General features: G+C 45.9%; 1 protein-coding gene across 4 annotated transcripts in view; it reads right to left on the bottom strand.

The window, feature by feature from the left end:
* The window catches only part of tmem214 (transmembrane protein 214), a 74,686-nt gene that overhangs the window by 13,139 nt on the left and 44,719 nt on the right, over nt 1-16,828 (bottom strand). For all 4 annotated transcript variants that reach the window (XR_005475961.1, XR_005475962.1, XR_005475960.1 and 1 more), the window contains exons 7-15: nt 15,170-15,251; nt 14,268-14,369; nt 11,776-11,917; nt 10,323-10,414; nt 9,460-9,508; nt 1,173-1,280; nt 833-950; nt 641-737; nt 231-399 (exon numbers count right to left, since the gene is read on the bottom strand). Coding sequence is in view for 1 of the 4 variants with exons in the window: in XM_038986723.1 (XP_038842651.1) it covers nt 231-399; nt 641-737; nt 833-950; nt 1,173-1,280; nt 9,460-9,508; nt 10,323-10,414; nt 11,776-11,917; nt 14,268-14,369; nt 15,170-15,251 (959 nt within the window). In the remaining 3 variants the exon portion in view is untranslated. The remainder of the gene's footprint in view (nt 1-230; nt 400-640; nt 738-832; nt 951-1,172; nt 1,281-9,459; nt 9,509-10,322; nt 10,415-11,775; nt 11,918-14,267; nt 14,370-15,169; nt 15,252-16,828) is intronic.

The following is a 16,828-nucleotide window of genomic DNA, read 5'->3' as shown; positions in this document are numbered from 1 at the left end:
CACCACCACCAAACGGTATCACCACCACCAAACGGTATCACCACCACCAAACGGTATCACCACCACCAAACGGTATCACCACCACCAAACGGTATCACCACCACCAAACGGTATCAACACCACCAAACGGTATCACCACCACCAAACGGTATCACCACCACCAAACGGTATCAACACCAAACGGTATCACCACATTCACCACCACCAAACAATACAACAATGTGTCTTACCCATTGTAATAGTAGGGGTGTGCTGTGATAGATCCAGTCAATGAGTTGTGTTGTGAGTCGTGAGATGTAGATGGCAGCAGCTTTAGTTCTCTCCCAGTTCTGCTCCAGTACCGGACTCAACACACGAACACACTCCGAGTAGTAGTAGGGAGTGTTGGTGTCCAGCCAGCTACACACACGGGACAAAATTATTCCAAGGTCATTGTTATTTTGGATACAAAAAATGACTTCAGTCTCCACACAGAATGTCTAAAACCTGAAAGAGCACAAATGATAATGGACGTATATTTTTAAATAACTGACCGACAAATACATTTTGAAGTCATTTCTAAATACGGCCCGTCCTCAGAGATATGCTGATGAGCAAACATGATTTCCCAGCTCTGGGTTAGTCAGGGGTCAAAGGTTACCTGAAGCCCTGTTGTGAGTAGAGAGTGACTTTGCTCCAGGCCTGTTGAGACACGCCCATCACCCCTGAACTGTGGAGATAGCTTGCTGTGGTGGAGTCTACACACACACACACACAGTCAGATTGGTTTACAGTTGCATAGGAACTGTGTGTGTGTGTGTGTTGGTACATGTGAGTGTGAGTGTGTGTGTACCTGTGAAGGAGCCACGTGATCGGATGTCGTGTGTTATGAACCCGGCAGCAAACACCAGTAAAGCCATGAAGAGTCTGGACCAGGGGAACCCTCGTCCTAACATCTTCAACTGGAGACACTACGGACAGAAGAGAGAGGAGAGGTGGTGGAGAGAGGAGGTGGACAGGTAGGAGAGAGGACAGGTAGAGGAGGTAGAGGGGAAGCGAGCAGGGGCAGTAGAATTAGAAGGGGAGTGCTAGTCTTATTTAAATGTTTCCTAAAAGCTTTTAGACCTTTTTAAAGGCATTTGGAAGGTTTCTGCTTTGTGATTTCTGTTTGTAAATGAAGTGTTGTATCTCACGTGACAGAGCTTGTTACAGTCCTGTAGGTCAGTAGAGTTAGCCGTGTCTCTCAGCTCCTCATTGGTCACTCTGAATGACTGGACCGTCTCCTGCAGCGAACCGCGCAGCTACCAGAAACACAATAAAGCTTTATTAACAAACTATAATACAACACAATAAAGCTTTATTAACAAACTATAATACAACACAATAAAGCTTTATTAACAAACTATAATACAACACAATAAAGCTTTATTAACAAACTATAATACAACACAATAAAGCTTTATTAACAAACTATAATACAACACAATAAAGCTTTATTAACAAACTATAATACAACACAATAAAGCTTTATTAACAAACTATAATACAACACAATAAAGCTTTATTAACAAACTATAATAAAACACAATAAAGCTTTATTAACAAACTATAATACAACACAATTTCAATAAAAACCAAGTCTTATCGCTCCACTTCCAGCAGTGGCGGACCAGCAGCCCTAACCTAGTCTGCGTACCAGTCTGTTTAGCTAACGTTCCACTCCTTGTAGCCTACTTCAGGCCCCGTCTTAGTCCTGGACTAAGGTCCTACTTCAGGCCCCGTCTTAGCCCTGGACTAAGGTCCTACTTCAGGCCCCGTCTTAGCCCTGGACTAAGGGCCTACTACAGGCCTCGTCTTAGCCCTGGACTAAGGGCCTACTACAGGCCCCGTCTTAGTCCTGGACTAAGGTCCTACTACAGGCCCCGTCTTAGTCCTGGACTAAGGTCCTACTACAGGCCCCGTCTTAGTCCTGGACTAAGGTCCTAATTCAGGCCCCGTCTTAGTCCTGGACTAAGGTCCTACTACAGGCCCCGTCTTAGTCCTGGACTAAGGTCCTACTACAGGCCCCGTCTTAGTCCTGGACTAAGGTCCTACTACAGGCCCCGTCTTAGTCCTGGACTAAGGTCCTACTTCAGGCCCCGTCTTAGTCCTGGACTAAGGTCCTACTTCAGGCCCCGTCTTAGTCCTGGACTAAGGTCCTACTTCAGGCCCCGTCTTAGTCCTGGACTAAGGTCCTACTTCAGGCCCCGTCTTAGTCCTGGACTAAGGTCCTACTTCAGGCCCCGTCTTAGTCCTGGACTAAGGTCCTACTTCAGGCCCCGTCTTAGTCCTGGACTAAGGTCCTACTTCAGGCCCCGTCTTAGTCCTGGACTAAGGTCCTACTTCAGGCCCCGTCTTAGTCCTGGACTAAGGTCCTACTTCAGGCCCCGTCTTAGCCCTGGACTAAGGGCCTACTTCAGGCCTCGCCTTAGCCCTGGACTAAGGGCCTACTACAGGCCTCGTCTTAGCCCTGGACTAAGGGCCTACTACAGGCCTCGTCTTAGCCCTGGACTAAGGGCCTACTACAGGCCCCGTCTTAGCCCTGGACTAAGGGCCTACTACAGGCCCCGTCTTAGCCCTGGACTAAGGTCCTACTACAGGCCCCGTCTTAGTCCTGGACTAAGGTCCTACTACAGGCCCCGTCTTAGTCCTGGACTAAGGTCCTACTACAGGCCCCGTCTTAGTCCTGGACTAAGGTCCTACTACAGGCCCCGTCTTAGTCCTGGACTAAGGTCCTACTACAGGCCCCGTCTTAGTCCTGGACTAAGGTCCTACTACAGGCCCCGTCTTAGTCCTGGACTAAGGTCCTACTACAGGCCCCGTCTTAGTCCTGGACTAAGGTCCTACTACAGGCCCCGTCTTAGTCCTGGACTAAGGTCCTACTACAGGCCCCGTCTTAGTCCTGGACTAAGGTCCTACTTCAGGCCCCGTCTTAGTCCTGGACTAAGGTCCTACTTCAGGCCCCGTCTTAGTCCTGGACTAAGGTCCTACTTCAGGCCCCGTCTTAGTCCTGGACTAAGGTCCTACTTCAGGCCCCGTCTTAGTCCTGGACTAAGGTCCTACTTCAGGCCCCGTCTTAGTCCTGGACTAAGGTCCTACTTCAGGCCCCGTCTTAGTCCTGGACTAAGGTCCTACTACAGGCCCCGTCTTAGTCCTGGACTAAGGTCCTACTACAGGCCCCGTCTTAGCCCTGGACTAAGGTCCTACTTCAGGCCTCGCCTTAGCCCTGGACTAAGGGCCTACTACAGGCCTCGCCTTAGCCCTGGACTAAGGGCCTACTACAGGCCTCGTCTTAGCCCTGGACTAAGGGCCTACTACAGGCCTCGTCTTAGCCCTGGACTAAGGGCCTACTACAGGCCTCGTCTTAGCCCTGGACTAAGGTCCTACTACAGGCCCCGTCTTAGCCCTGGACTAAGGTCCTACTACAGGCCCCGTCTTAGTCCTGGACTAAGGTCCTACTACAGGCCCCGTCTTAGTCCTGGACTAAGGTCCTACTACAGGCCCCGTCTTAGTCCTGGACTAAGGTCCTACTACAGGCCCCGTCTTAGTCCTGGACTAAGGTCCTACTACAGGCCCCGTCTTAGTCCTGGACTAAGGTCCTACTACAGGCCCCGTCTTAGTCCTGGACTAAGGTCCTACTACAGGCCCCGTCTTAGTCCTGGACTAAGGTCCTACTTCAGGCCCCGTCTTAGTCCTGGACTAAGGTCCTACTTCAGGCCCCGTCTTAGTCCTGGACTAAGGTCCTACTTCAGGCCCCGTCTTAGTCCTGGACTAAGGTCCTACTTCAGGCCCCGTCTTAGTCCTGGACTAAGGTCCTACTTCAGGCCCCGTCTTAGTCCTGGACTAAGGTCCTACTTCAGGCCCCGTCTTAGTCCTGGACTAAGGTCCTACTTCAGGCCCCGTCTTAGTCCTGGACTAAGGTCCTACTACAGGCCTCGTCTTAGCCCTGGACTAAGGTCCTACTTCAGGCCTCGCCTTAGTCCTGGACTAAGGTCCTACTACAGGCCTCGTCTTAGCCCTGGACTAAGGGCCTACTACAGGCCTCGTCTTAGTCCTGGACTAAGGTCCTACTACAGGCCCCGTCTTAGTCCTGGACTAAGGTCCTACTACAGGCCCCGTCTTAGCCCTGGACTAAGGTCTTACTTCAGGCCCCGTCTTAGCCCTGGACTAAGGTCCTACTTCAGGCCTCGTCTTAGCCCTGGACTAAGGTCCTACTTCAGGCCCCGTCTTAGTCCTGGACTAAGGTCCTACTTCAGGCCCCGTCTTAGTCCTGGACTAAGGTCCTACTTCAGGCCCCGTCTTAGTCCTGGACTAAGGTCCTACTGTGTCATTTGCCAAAGAGACTGTTTTACATTTGAAGATTGAAAAAAAGACCATTCTGTTATTAATGACTTAGATCTGAGGATTTGGTCCTGATTCGATAAACCCTCACAGCTATCCTCCAAATACTGGAACTATTTTTCTCTCCACAGATCACATTGTTGTCCGGTTGCTAAGCAACCGTTTATTTGTCCAGATGAAACTAGTCCCAGTGGGAATACGATGTGATAAAGACGTCTTTTACTGGTTGAAATCTGGTCGGGACGTCATATAACCAGATCACAACCAGATTAAGAAGTATTCTTCATGACGTGTTTTTGACGTCATGAAAAATTATATTTATTTTGGTTTATGGTAAAGTTTATGTTCAGATACTAGATAATAAATTAGATGAGCTCAGGGCGAGGATCTCCTTCCAGAGAGACATCAGGGACTAACATACTCTGATTCATGAAAATATGGCTCTCTGGATGTACTGTCCCCGTCCATACAGCCAGCTGGGTTCTCAGTACATTGCGCCGACAAGAATAAAGAACTCTCCAGGAAGAAAGCAGGGGTGTATGTTTCATGATAAACTACTCATGGTGTGATTGTGAAAACGTACCGAAACAAGTATTTTTGGTTCACCCGACCTAGAATATCTCAAAATCAAATGCTGACAGTATTAACGCCCAAGAGAAAAGTATTTGGTTACAGTCACAGCCGTGTATATTCCCCTTTAAACTGATACCACGACGGCCCTCAAAGAACTTCACTGGACATTATGTAAACCACATATCCTGAGGCCGCATTTATTATAGCTGGGGATTTTAACAAGGCAAATTTGAGGAAATGCTACCGAAGTTCTACCAACACATCGACTGTAGTACACTCTGGTAAAACATTGGACCACTGCTACTCAACTTTTCAAGGTCCTCCCTGTGGTAAATCTGATCACGACTCCATTTTGCTCCTCCCTTCCTATATAAGTAGTAGTAGTCACTGACCTGATGTAGACACCAATACCATGTCTGTAGTAGTAGTCACTGACCTGATGTAGACACCAATACCATGTCTGTAGTAGTAGTCACTGACCTGATGTAGACACCAATACCATGTCTGTAGTAGTAGTCACTGACCTGATGTAAAGGACTACAAGTGACTGGATATGATGATGGAGACTAAACTGACCTGATGTAAAGGACTACAAGTGACTGGATATGATGACGGAGACTAAACTGACCTGATGTAAAGGACTACAAGTGACTGGATATGATGATGGAGACTAAACTGATGTAAAGGACTACAAGTGACTGGATATGATGATGGAGACTAAACTGACCTGATGTAAAGGACTACAAGTGACTGGATATGATGATGGAGACTAAACTGACCTGATGTAAAGGACTACAAGTGACTGGATATGATGATGGAGACTAAACTGACCTGATGTAAAGGACTACAAGTGACTGGATATGATGGAGACTAAACTGACCTGATGTAAAGGACTACAAGTGACTGGATATGATGGAGACTAAACTGACCTGATGTAAAGGACTACAAGTGACTGGATATGATGATGGAGACTAAACTGACCTGATGTAAAGGACTACAAGTGACTGGATATGATGATGGAGACTAAACTGATGTAAAGGACTACAAGTGACTGGATATGATGACGAGACTAAACTGACCTGATGTAAAGGACTACAAGTGACTGGATATGATGATGGAGACTAAACTGACCTGATGTAAAGGACTACAAGTGACTGGATATGATGGAGACTAAACTGACCTGATGTAAAGGACTACAAGTGACTGGATATGATGACGAGACTAAACTGACCTGATGTAAAGGACTACAAGTGACTGGATATGATGATGGAGACTAAACTGACCTGATGTAAAGGACTACAAGTGACTGGATATGATGGAGACTAAACTGACCTGATGTAAAGGACTACAAGTGACTGGATATGATGATGGAGACTAAACTGACCTGATGTAAAGGACTACAAGTGACTGGATATGATGATGGAGACTAAACTGACCTGATGTAAAGGACTACAAGTGACTGGATATGATGATGGAGACTAAACTGATGTAAAGGACTACAAGTGACTGGATATGATGATGGAGACTAAACTGATCTAAAGGACTACAAGTGACTGGATATGATGATGGAGACTAAACTGACCTGATGTAAAGGACTACAAGTGACTGGATATGATGATGGAGACTAAACTGATCTAAAGGACTACAAGTGACTGGATATGATGGAGACTAAACTGACCTGATGTAAAGGACTACAAGTGACTGGATATGATGACGGAGACTAAACTGACCTGATGTAAAGGACTACAAGTGACTGGATATGATGGAGACTAAACTGACCTGATGTAAAGGACTACAAGTGACTGGATATGATGATGAGACTAAACTGACCTGATGTAAAGGACTACAAGTGACTGGATATGATGATGGAGACTAAACTGACCTGATGTAAAGGACTACAAGTGACTGGATATGATGATGGAGACTAAACTGACCTGATGTAAAGGACTACAAGTGACTGGATATGATGGAGACTAAACTGACCTGATGTAAAGGACTACAAGTGACTGGATATGATGACGGAGACTAAACTGATGTAAAGGACTACAAGTGACTGGATATGATGATGGAGACTAAACTGACCTGATGTAAAGGACTACAAGTGACTGGATATGATGATGGAGACTAAACTGACCTGATGTAAAGGACTACAAGTGACTGGATATGATGATGGAGACTAAACTGATGTAAAGGACTACAAGTGACTGGATATGATGATGGAGACTAAACTGATGTAAAGGACTACAAGTGACTGGATATGATGATGGAGACTAAACTGACCTGATGTAAAGGACTACAAGTGACTGGATATGATGATGGAGACTAAACTGACCTGATGTAAAGGACTACAAGTGACTGGATATGACGATGGAGACTAAACTGACCTGATGTAAAGGACTACAAGTGACTGGATATGATGATGGAGACTAAACTGACCTGATGTAAAGGACTACAAGTGACTGGATATGACGATGGAGACTAAACTGACCTGATGTAAAGGACTACAAGTGACTGGATATGACGATGGAGACTAAACTGACCTGATGTAAAGGACTACAAGTGACTGGATATGATGACGAGACTAAACTGACCTGATGTAAAGGACTACAAGTGACTGGATATGATGGAGACTAAACTGACCTGATGTAAAGGACTACAAGTGACTGGATATGATGATGGAGACTAAACTGACCTGATGTAAAGGACTACAAGTGACTGGATATGATGATGGAGACTGAACTGACCTGATGTAAAGGACTACAAGTGACTGGATATGATGACGGAGACTAAACTGACCTGATGTAAAGGACTACAAGTGACTGGATATGATGATGGAGACTAAACTGACCTGATGTAAAGGACTACAAGTGACTGGATATGATGATGGAGACTAAACTGACCTGATGTAAAGGACTACAAGTGACTGGATATGATGACGGAGACTAAACTGATGTAAAGGACTACAAGTGACTGGATATGATGACGAGACTAAACTGACCTGATGTAAAGGACTACAAGTGACTGGCTATGATGGAGACTAAACTGACCTGATGTAAAGGACTACAAGTGACTGGATATGATGATGGAGACTAAACTGACCTGATGTAAAGGACTACAAGTGACTGGATATGACGATGGAGACTAAACTGATGTAAAGGACTACAAGTGACTGGATATGATGATGGAGACTAAACTGACCTGATGTAAAGGACTACAAGTGACTGGATATGATGACGAGACTAAACTGACCTGATGTAAAGGACTACAAGTGACTGGATATGACGATGGAGACTAAACTGACCTGATGTAAAGGACTACAAGTGACTGGATATGATGACGGAGACTAAACTGACCTGATGTAAAGGACTACAAGTGACTGGATATGATGACGGAGACTAAACTGACCTGATGTAAAGGACTACAAGTGACTGGATATGATGACGGAGACTAAACTGACCTGATGTAAAGGACTACAAGTGACTGGATATGATGGAGACTAAACTGACCTGATGTAAAGGACTACAAGTGACTGGATATGATGACGGAGACTAAACTGACCTGATGTAAAGGACTACAAGTGACTGGATATGATGATGGAGACTGACCTGATGTAAAGGACTACAAGTGACTGGATATGATGATGGAGACTAAACTGATGTAAAGGACTACAAGTGACTGGATATGATGATGGAGACTAAACTGACCTGATGTAAAGGACTACAAGTGACTGGATATGATGATGGAGACTAAACTGACCTGATGTAAAGGACTACAAGTGACTGGATATGATGATGGAGACTAAACTGACCTGATGTAAAGGACTACAAGTGACTGGATATGATGATGGAGACTAAACTGACCTGATGTAAAGGACTACAAGTGACTGGATATGATGATGGAGACTAAACTGACCTGATGTAAAGGACTACAAGTGACTGGATATGATGATGGAGACTGAACTGACCTGATGTAAAGGACTACAAGTGACTGGATATGATGGAGACTAAACTGACCTGATGTAAAGGACTACAAGTGACTGGATATGACGATGGAGACTAAACTGACCTGATGTAAAGGACTACAAGTGACTGGATATGATGACGGAGACTAAACTGACCTGATGTAAAGGACTACAAGTGACTGGATATGATGATGGAGACTAAACTGACCTGATGTAAAGGACTACAAGTGACTGGATATGATGACGGAGACTAAACTGACCTGATGTAAAGGACTACAAGTGACTGGATATGATGGAGACTAAACTGACCTGATGTAAAGGACTACAAGTGACTGGATATGATGATGGAGACTAAACTGATGTAAAGGACTACAAGTGACTGGATATGATGATGGAGACTAAACTGACCTGATGTAAAGGACTACAAGTGACTGGATATGACGATGGAGACTAAACTGAATGTAGCCATTGTTTCCCTAGAATGAACTTCATTTCCTCCCAGCCAATCCTGAGCCAGTACACATCACTGAGATGGGACAGAGGCAGTAACCATGGTTATATTGTACCTTGGGTGGCAGAGTGTTCCAGGACTTCAGTAGATGGTTTAACAGCAGACTAGAGACAGAGAGAGACAAGAGACAGATTTATTATAGCACACTTCTTCAGATTGGTTTAGCAGCAGACTAGAGACAGAGAGAGACAAGAGACAGATTTATTATAGCACACTTCTTCAGATTGGTTTAGCAGCAGACTAGAGACAGAGAGAGACAAGAGACAGATTTATTATAGCACACTTCTTCAGATTGGTTTAACAGCAGACTAGAGACAGAGAGAGACAAGAGACAGATTTATTATAGCACACTTCTTCAGATTGGTTTAGCAGCAGACTAGAGACAGAGAGAGACAAGAGACAGATTTATTATAGCACACTTCTTCAGATTGGTTTAGCAGCAGACTAGAGACAGAGAGAGACAAGAGACAGATTTATTATAGCACACTTCTTCAGATTGTCTCTAGTCTGCTGTTAAACCAGAGAGAGACAAGAGACAGATTTATTATAGCACACTTCTTCAGATTGGTTTAGCAGCAGACTAGAGACAGAGAGAGACAAGAGACAGATTTATTATAGCACACTTCTTCAGATTGGTTTAGCAGCAGACTAGAGACAGAGAGAGACAAGAGACAGATTTATTATAGCACACTTCTTCAGATTGGTTTAGCAGCAGACTAGAGACAGAGAGAGACAAGAGACAGATTTATTATAGCACACTTCTTCAGATTGGTTTAACAGCAGACTAGAGACAGAGAGAGACAAGAGACAGATTTATTATAGCACACTTCTTCAGATTGGTTGCTTAAAACATGTATGCACCTGGACAGGTGTCTCCACACCCCTAGACTCTGAGCGGTGTGTGTGTGTGTGTTGTACCTGGACTGTGGTAAGTGTTTGGTGTAGAGCTGTCTCCAGACCCCCAGACTCTGATGGTCCACAGATAGACACTCCGTCATAGAGCTGAGCAACTAGAGAGAGGTAACGTATTGGACATGACAATACTCTATCCATTAACCATACAAATACTTTTAATTATTATTTTAAAACATTTGGTTGATGTTATTTGTTAGACACTTTTCTAATTCTTATCAGAAAAAAAAAAACTGTGTATATACTATAACACTATATAACTTTATATAACTCTATATAACACTATTTAAACTTTATATATAACTTTATAACTTTATATACACTGCTCAAAAAAATAAAGGGAACACTTAAACAACACAATGTAACTCCAAGTCAATCACACTTCTGTGAAATCAAACTGTCCACTTAGGAAGCAACACTGATTGACAATAAATTTCACATGCTGTTGTGCAAATGGAATAGACAAAAGGTGGAAATTATAGGCAATTAGCAAGACACCCCCAATAAAGGAGTGGTTCTGCAGGTGGTGACCACAGACCACTTCTCAGTTCCTATGCTTCCTGGCTGATGTTTTGGTCACTTTTGAATGCTGGCGGTGCTCTCACTCTAGTGGTAGCATGAGACGGAGTCTACAACCCACACAAGTGGCTCAGGTAGTGCAGTTCATCCAGGATGGCACATCAATGCGAGCTGTGGCAAGAAGGTTTGCTGTGTCTGTCAGCGTAGTGTCCAGAGCATGGAGGCGCTACCAGGAGACAGGCCAGTACATCAGGAGACGTGGAGGAGGCCGTAGGAGGGCAACAACCCAGCAGCAGGACCGCTACCTCCGCCTTTGTGCAAGGAGGATTAGGAGGAGCACTGCCAGAGCCCTGCAAAATTACCTCCAGCAGGCCACAAATGTGCAAACCTTGTCAACTCTGGGATTCGATCTAGCAACCTTTCGGTTACTGACCCAAAACCACTTGGCTACCTGCCGCCCCAAAATGTCTTGGTTTTCACTCTGACATGCACTGTCAACTGTCGGACCTTATATAGACAGGTGTGTGCTTTTCCAAATCATGTACAATCAATTGAATTTACCACAGATGGACTCCAATCAAGTTGTAGAAGCATCTCAAGGATGATCAATGGAAACAGGATGCACCTGAACTCAATTGAGTCTCAAAGCAAAGAGACTACTTACATAAATAAGGTATGTTTTTATTTTGAATACATTTGCAAAAATGTATAAAAACCTGTTTTTGCTTTGTCATTATGGGGTATTGTGATGTCATTATGGGGTATTGTGATGTCATTATGGGGTATTGTGATGTCATTATGGGGTATTGTGATGTCATTATGGGGTATTGTTTGTAGATTGATGAGGGATTTTTTTTTTTTAATCCATTTTAGAATGAGGCTGTAACTTTGTGGATAAAGTAAAGGGGTCAGAATACCTCCCGGATGCTTTGTGTATTACCTCTCTCTTCATATCATCAGGGCAGTGGGGCGTGGCCCGGGACAGGAAGGAGGGCAGGTAGGTGTGGAGGGTCATCTCGGGCTTCGCCCCAAAAGCCAACACCTTCAGACGAGGGTACAGACGACACAGCTGCTCCTGGAGGCTACGCAGGCAGACACACAGTCACACACAGTCAGTCACACACAGGCAGACACACAGTCAGTCACACACAGTCACACGCAGAATAAAACATTTATTTTCCCGAGCCCCAACTATCACTAAACATTTGAATTGTTTTTATTTCAGTGAAATAAGAAGCGAGGTAGATCGACTTTGTATGGCGTTGCCATGGAGACAGGTGTGAGCATAGGCGCCTGAGTAACGAAGCAAACATAGCAGCTGCTCACCAAAACAAAAAAATGTGTTTACTTTTCCGGAACCACGGCGACGGAGCCTAGCCCTCTCCGGAACCACGGCGACGGAGCCTAGCCCTCTCCGGAACCACGGCGACGGAGCCTAGCCCTCTCCGGAACCACGGCGACGGAGCCTAGCCCTCTCCTGAACCACGGCGACGGAGCCGAGCCCTCTCCTGAACCACGGCGACGGAGCCGAGCCCTCTCCTGAACCACGGCGACGGAGCCGAGCCCTCTCCTGAACCACGGCGACGGAGCCGAGCCCTCTCCTGAACCACGGCGACGGAGCCGAGCCCTCTCCTGAACCACGGCGACGGAGCCGAGCCCTCTCCTGAACCACGGCGACGGAGCCGAGCCCTCTCCTGAACCACGGCGACGGAGCCGAGCCCTCTCCTGAACCACGGCGACGGAGCCGAGCCCTCTCCTGAACCACGGCGACGGAGCCTAGCCCTCTCCTGAACCACGGCGACGGAGCCTAGCCCTCTCCTGAACCACGGCGACGGAGCCTAGCCCTCTCTGGTGATAATCTACATAGTTACTGTCTCCTATTGGTGGTGATAATCTACATAGTTACACTGCTGCTTTAGACGGTCTCCTATTGGTGGTGATAATCTACATAGTTACTGTCTCCTATTGGTGGTGATAATCTACATAGTTATTCTGCTTTAGACGGTCTCCTATTGGTGGTGATAATCTACATAGTTACTGTCTCCTATTGGTGGTGATAATCTACATAGTTATTCTGCTTTAGACGGTCTCCTATTGGTGGTGATAATCTACATAGTTACTGTCTCCTATTGGTGGTGATAATCTACATAGTTATTCTGCTTTAGACGGTCTCCTATTGGTGGTGATAATCTACATAGTTATTCTGCTTTAGACGGTCTCCTATTGGTGGTGATAATCTACATAGTTATTCTGCTTTAGACGGTCTCCTATTGGTGGTGATAATCTACATAGTTACTGTCTCCTATTGGTGGTGATAATCTACATAGTTATTCTGCTTTAGACGGTCTCCTATTGGTGGTGATAATCTACATAGTTACTGTCTCCTATTGGTGGTGATAATCTACATAGTTATTCTGCTTTAGACGGTCTCCTATTGGTGGTGATAATCTACATAGTTATTCTGCTTTAGACGGTCTCCTATTGGTGGTGATAATCTACATAGTTATTCTGCTTTAGACGGTCTCCTATTGGTGGTGATAATCTACATAGTTATTCTGCTTTAGACGGTCTCCTATTGGTGGTGATAATCTACATAGTTATTCTGCTTTAGACGGTCTCCTATTGGTGGTGATAATCTACATAGTTATTCTGCTTTAGACGGTCTCCTATTGGTGGTGATAATCTACATAGTTATTCTGCTTTAGACGGTCTCCTATTGGTGGTGATAATCTACATAGTTATTCTGCTTTAGACGGTCTCCTATTGGTGGTGATAATCTACATAGTTATGCTGCCAAATCGTAGTGAGAGTTGCTGAAAAAAAATAACATTGAATTGCTATTTTGACTGCTTGTCAGTCTTGTGTTTGATCTGCTGCCCTAAATAGCTGCATGTAACTCAGTATCTAAGAAGTACATAAAATCTGTTGCCTGCCTTCGTGTCATGCTTATGTTTAGTGTGCAATCTAGTTACAACAGACAACAAAGTTTGTAGGAATATGTCGATCATGTCTTTTGTGCACAATATGCAAATAGCTGGCTGTATCCGAACTCCAATCCTAAAGAGACAGATCGTGCTTACAGCATGGAATGCAGTAGCTGGAACACGTGGGCCGTCTTTCACGCACAACATGACGTTAGACACACTACATAGCTGCTGCCTCAGTTAAAAAGTCCCACACGTGAGCAGAAATCTCTGTATTAATAGCACAGCCAATCGGGTTGCAGAAAATCTGGAACAGCTACTCCAGGAGCACAAAGAGAGTTGTGTTCTGTTCATAAATATGGATTCCCCTGTTAAAGAACAGTGTAGAATTAAGGAAATGGTTTTAAAAATCCATCGTTTTTGCACTCCCACTTTCAGACAGTCAGGCTGTGTGTGTGTTACCTGGGTGACAGGGCATTCAGACAGTCAGGCGTCTTGTGTGCGTTACCTTGGTGACAGGGCATTCTTCGGCATGTAGGCGAAGTCCAGCAGAGGGAAGAAGTCTTTAGGTCCCATGACCCCAAAACCTTTAGTCAGGTTAACGTGGAGCCTGGAGAACACACACAAACGACATTTTACAAAAACAAAGTACAGTGTAATATTGAAGTTCAACCCAGCCACGCCTCCAACTGTCCCAAATCGACCCCTTACCACTATGATCCCTAAACATTTGTTGAGCTCAGATTATCAATATGGTAATAGCTCCACTCTGCCCTCTGATAGGCTAGGTAGATGGAAGTTTAACCATTATTGCCTATACCAATCAAATCCTCTCAGATCTCCACACGGGTGTAGGGTCTAGGGGTCCATTGGGGATTGGGCCCTTGTTTATACTACAGCAGCAGTCTCTCCTGGTAGGGTAGGGGTTAGAGGTCAGGTACTTACAGCAGCAGTCTCTCCGGGTAGGGGTTAGAGGTCAGGTACTTACAGCAGTAGTCTCCCCAGGTAGGGTAGGGGTTAGAGGTCAGGTACTTACAGCAGCAGTCTCTCCAGGTAGGGGTTAGAGGTCAGGTACTTACAGCAGCAGTCTCTCCGGGTAGGGTAGGGGTTAGAGGTCAGGTACTTACAGCAGCAGTCTCTCCTGGTAGGGTAGGGGTTAGAGGTCAGGTACTTACAGCAGCAGTCTCTCCTGGTAGGGGTTAGAGGTCAGGTACTTACAGCAGTAGTCTCTCCAGGTAGGGTAGGGGTTAGAGGTCAGGTACTTACAGCAGCAGTCTCTCCTGGTAGGGTAGGGGTTAGAGGTCAGGTACTTACAGCAGCAGTCTCTCCGGGTAGGGTAGGGGTTAGAGGTCAGGTACTTACAGCAGCAGTCTCCCCAGGTAGGGTAGGGGTTAGAGGTCAGGTACTTACAGCAGTAGTCTCTCCAAGTATGCGATGGCGTAGGAGGACAGGGCCTTCACCCCCAGGACTGGCAGCATGATACCCAGCCATACTGCAACACACACAGTTAATCCTTAGGGTGAGAAGATTGAATGCTGTTGACTACAGCTCAAACACCATAGTGCCCTCTAAGCTAAGGACTCTGGGACTAAACACCTCCCTCTGCAACTGGATCCTGGACTTCCTGATGGGCTGCCCCCAGGTGGTGAGGGTAGGCAAAAACACATCTGCCACGCTCAACACGGGGGCCCCTCAGGGGTGCGTGCTCAGTCCCTCATGTACTCCCTGTTCACTCATGACTGCATGGCCAGACACGACTCCAACACCAACATTAAGTTTGCAGATGATACAACAGTGGTAGGCCTGATCACCGACAACGATGAGACAGCCTATAGGGAGGAGGTCAGAGACCTGGCCGTGTGGTGCCAGGACAACAACCTCTCCCTCAATGTGAGCAAGACAAAGGAGGGACTATATGATTGTGGACTAAAGGAAAAGGATGGCCTAACAGGCCCCCATTCTCATTGACGGGGCTGTAGTGGAGCGGGTCGAGAGTTTCAAGTTCCTTGGTGTCCACATCACCAACAAACTATCATAGTCCAAACACACCAAGACAGTCGTGAAGAGGGCACGACAACACCTTTTCCCCCTCAGGAGACTGAAAAGATTTGGCATGGGTCCCCAGATACTCAGTTATACAGCTGCACCATTGAGAGCATCCTGACCAGTTGCATCATTTATTGTATTTAACTATGCAAGTCAGTTAAGAACAAATTCTTATTTACAATGACTGCCTACCCCAGCCAAAACCCTAACGACGCTGGGCCAATTGTGCGCCGCTCTATGGGACTCCCAATCACAGCCGGTTGTGATACACCCTAGAATCGAACCAAGGTCTGTAGTGACGCCTCTAGCATTGAGTTGCAGCGCCACTCGGGATCCCCATCACTGCCAGGTATGGCAACTCTTCGGCATCTGAAAGTAAGGGTAAGGGGAACGGGGGGGATACCTAGTCAGTTGTACAACTGAATTCAGTTGAGGGCTATGTGTCTTCCGCATTTAATCCATCCCCTCTGAATCAGAGTTGCGGGGGGCTGCCTTAAATCGACTCTCATGTCTTCGGCACCCGGGGAACAGTGAGTTAACTGTCTTGCTCAGGGGCAGAATGACAGATTTTAATCTGGTCAGCTCTGGGATTTGATCCAGCAACCTTTCACGGTTACTGGCCCAACGCTCTAACCACTAGGCTACCTGCAGAGGGTACTGCGTACAACCCAGTACATCACTGGGGCCAAACTTCCTGACATCCAGGCCCAATATACTAGGCGGTTTCAGAGGAAGGCCCCAAAAATTGTGGGGGGGATGTCAAATGAATAGCATTCTCACATAGGTGTTCCTTTTGTCCAGGTGGGAAAGGGCAGTGTGAAATGCGATTGACATTGCGTCATCTGTGGATCTGTTGGGGTGGTATGCAAATTGGAGTGGTTCTTGGGTTTCCGGCATGATGGTGTTGATGTGAGCCATGACCAGCCTTTCAAAGCACTTCATTGCTACCAATGTGAGCGCTATGGGTCTGTAGTCATTTAGGCAGGTTACCTTCACTTTCTTGGTCACAGGGACTATAGTGGT

The sequence above is a fragment of the Salvelinus namaycush genome, unplaced genomic scaffold (genome assembly GCF_016432855.1).
Source record: "Salvelinus namaycush isolate Seneca unplaced genomic scaffold, SaNama_1.0 Scaffold564, whole genome shotgun sequence".
NCBI lineage: Eukaryota > Metazoa > Chordata > Actinopteri > Salmoniformes > Salmonidae > Salvelinus > Salvelinus namaycush.
This window is presented reverse-complemented; position numbering and strand designations above follow the sequence as displayed.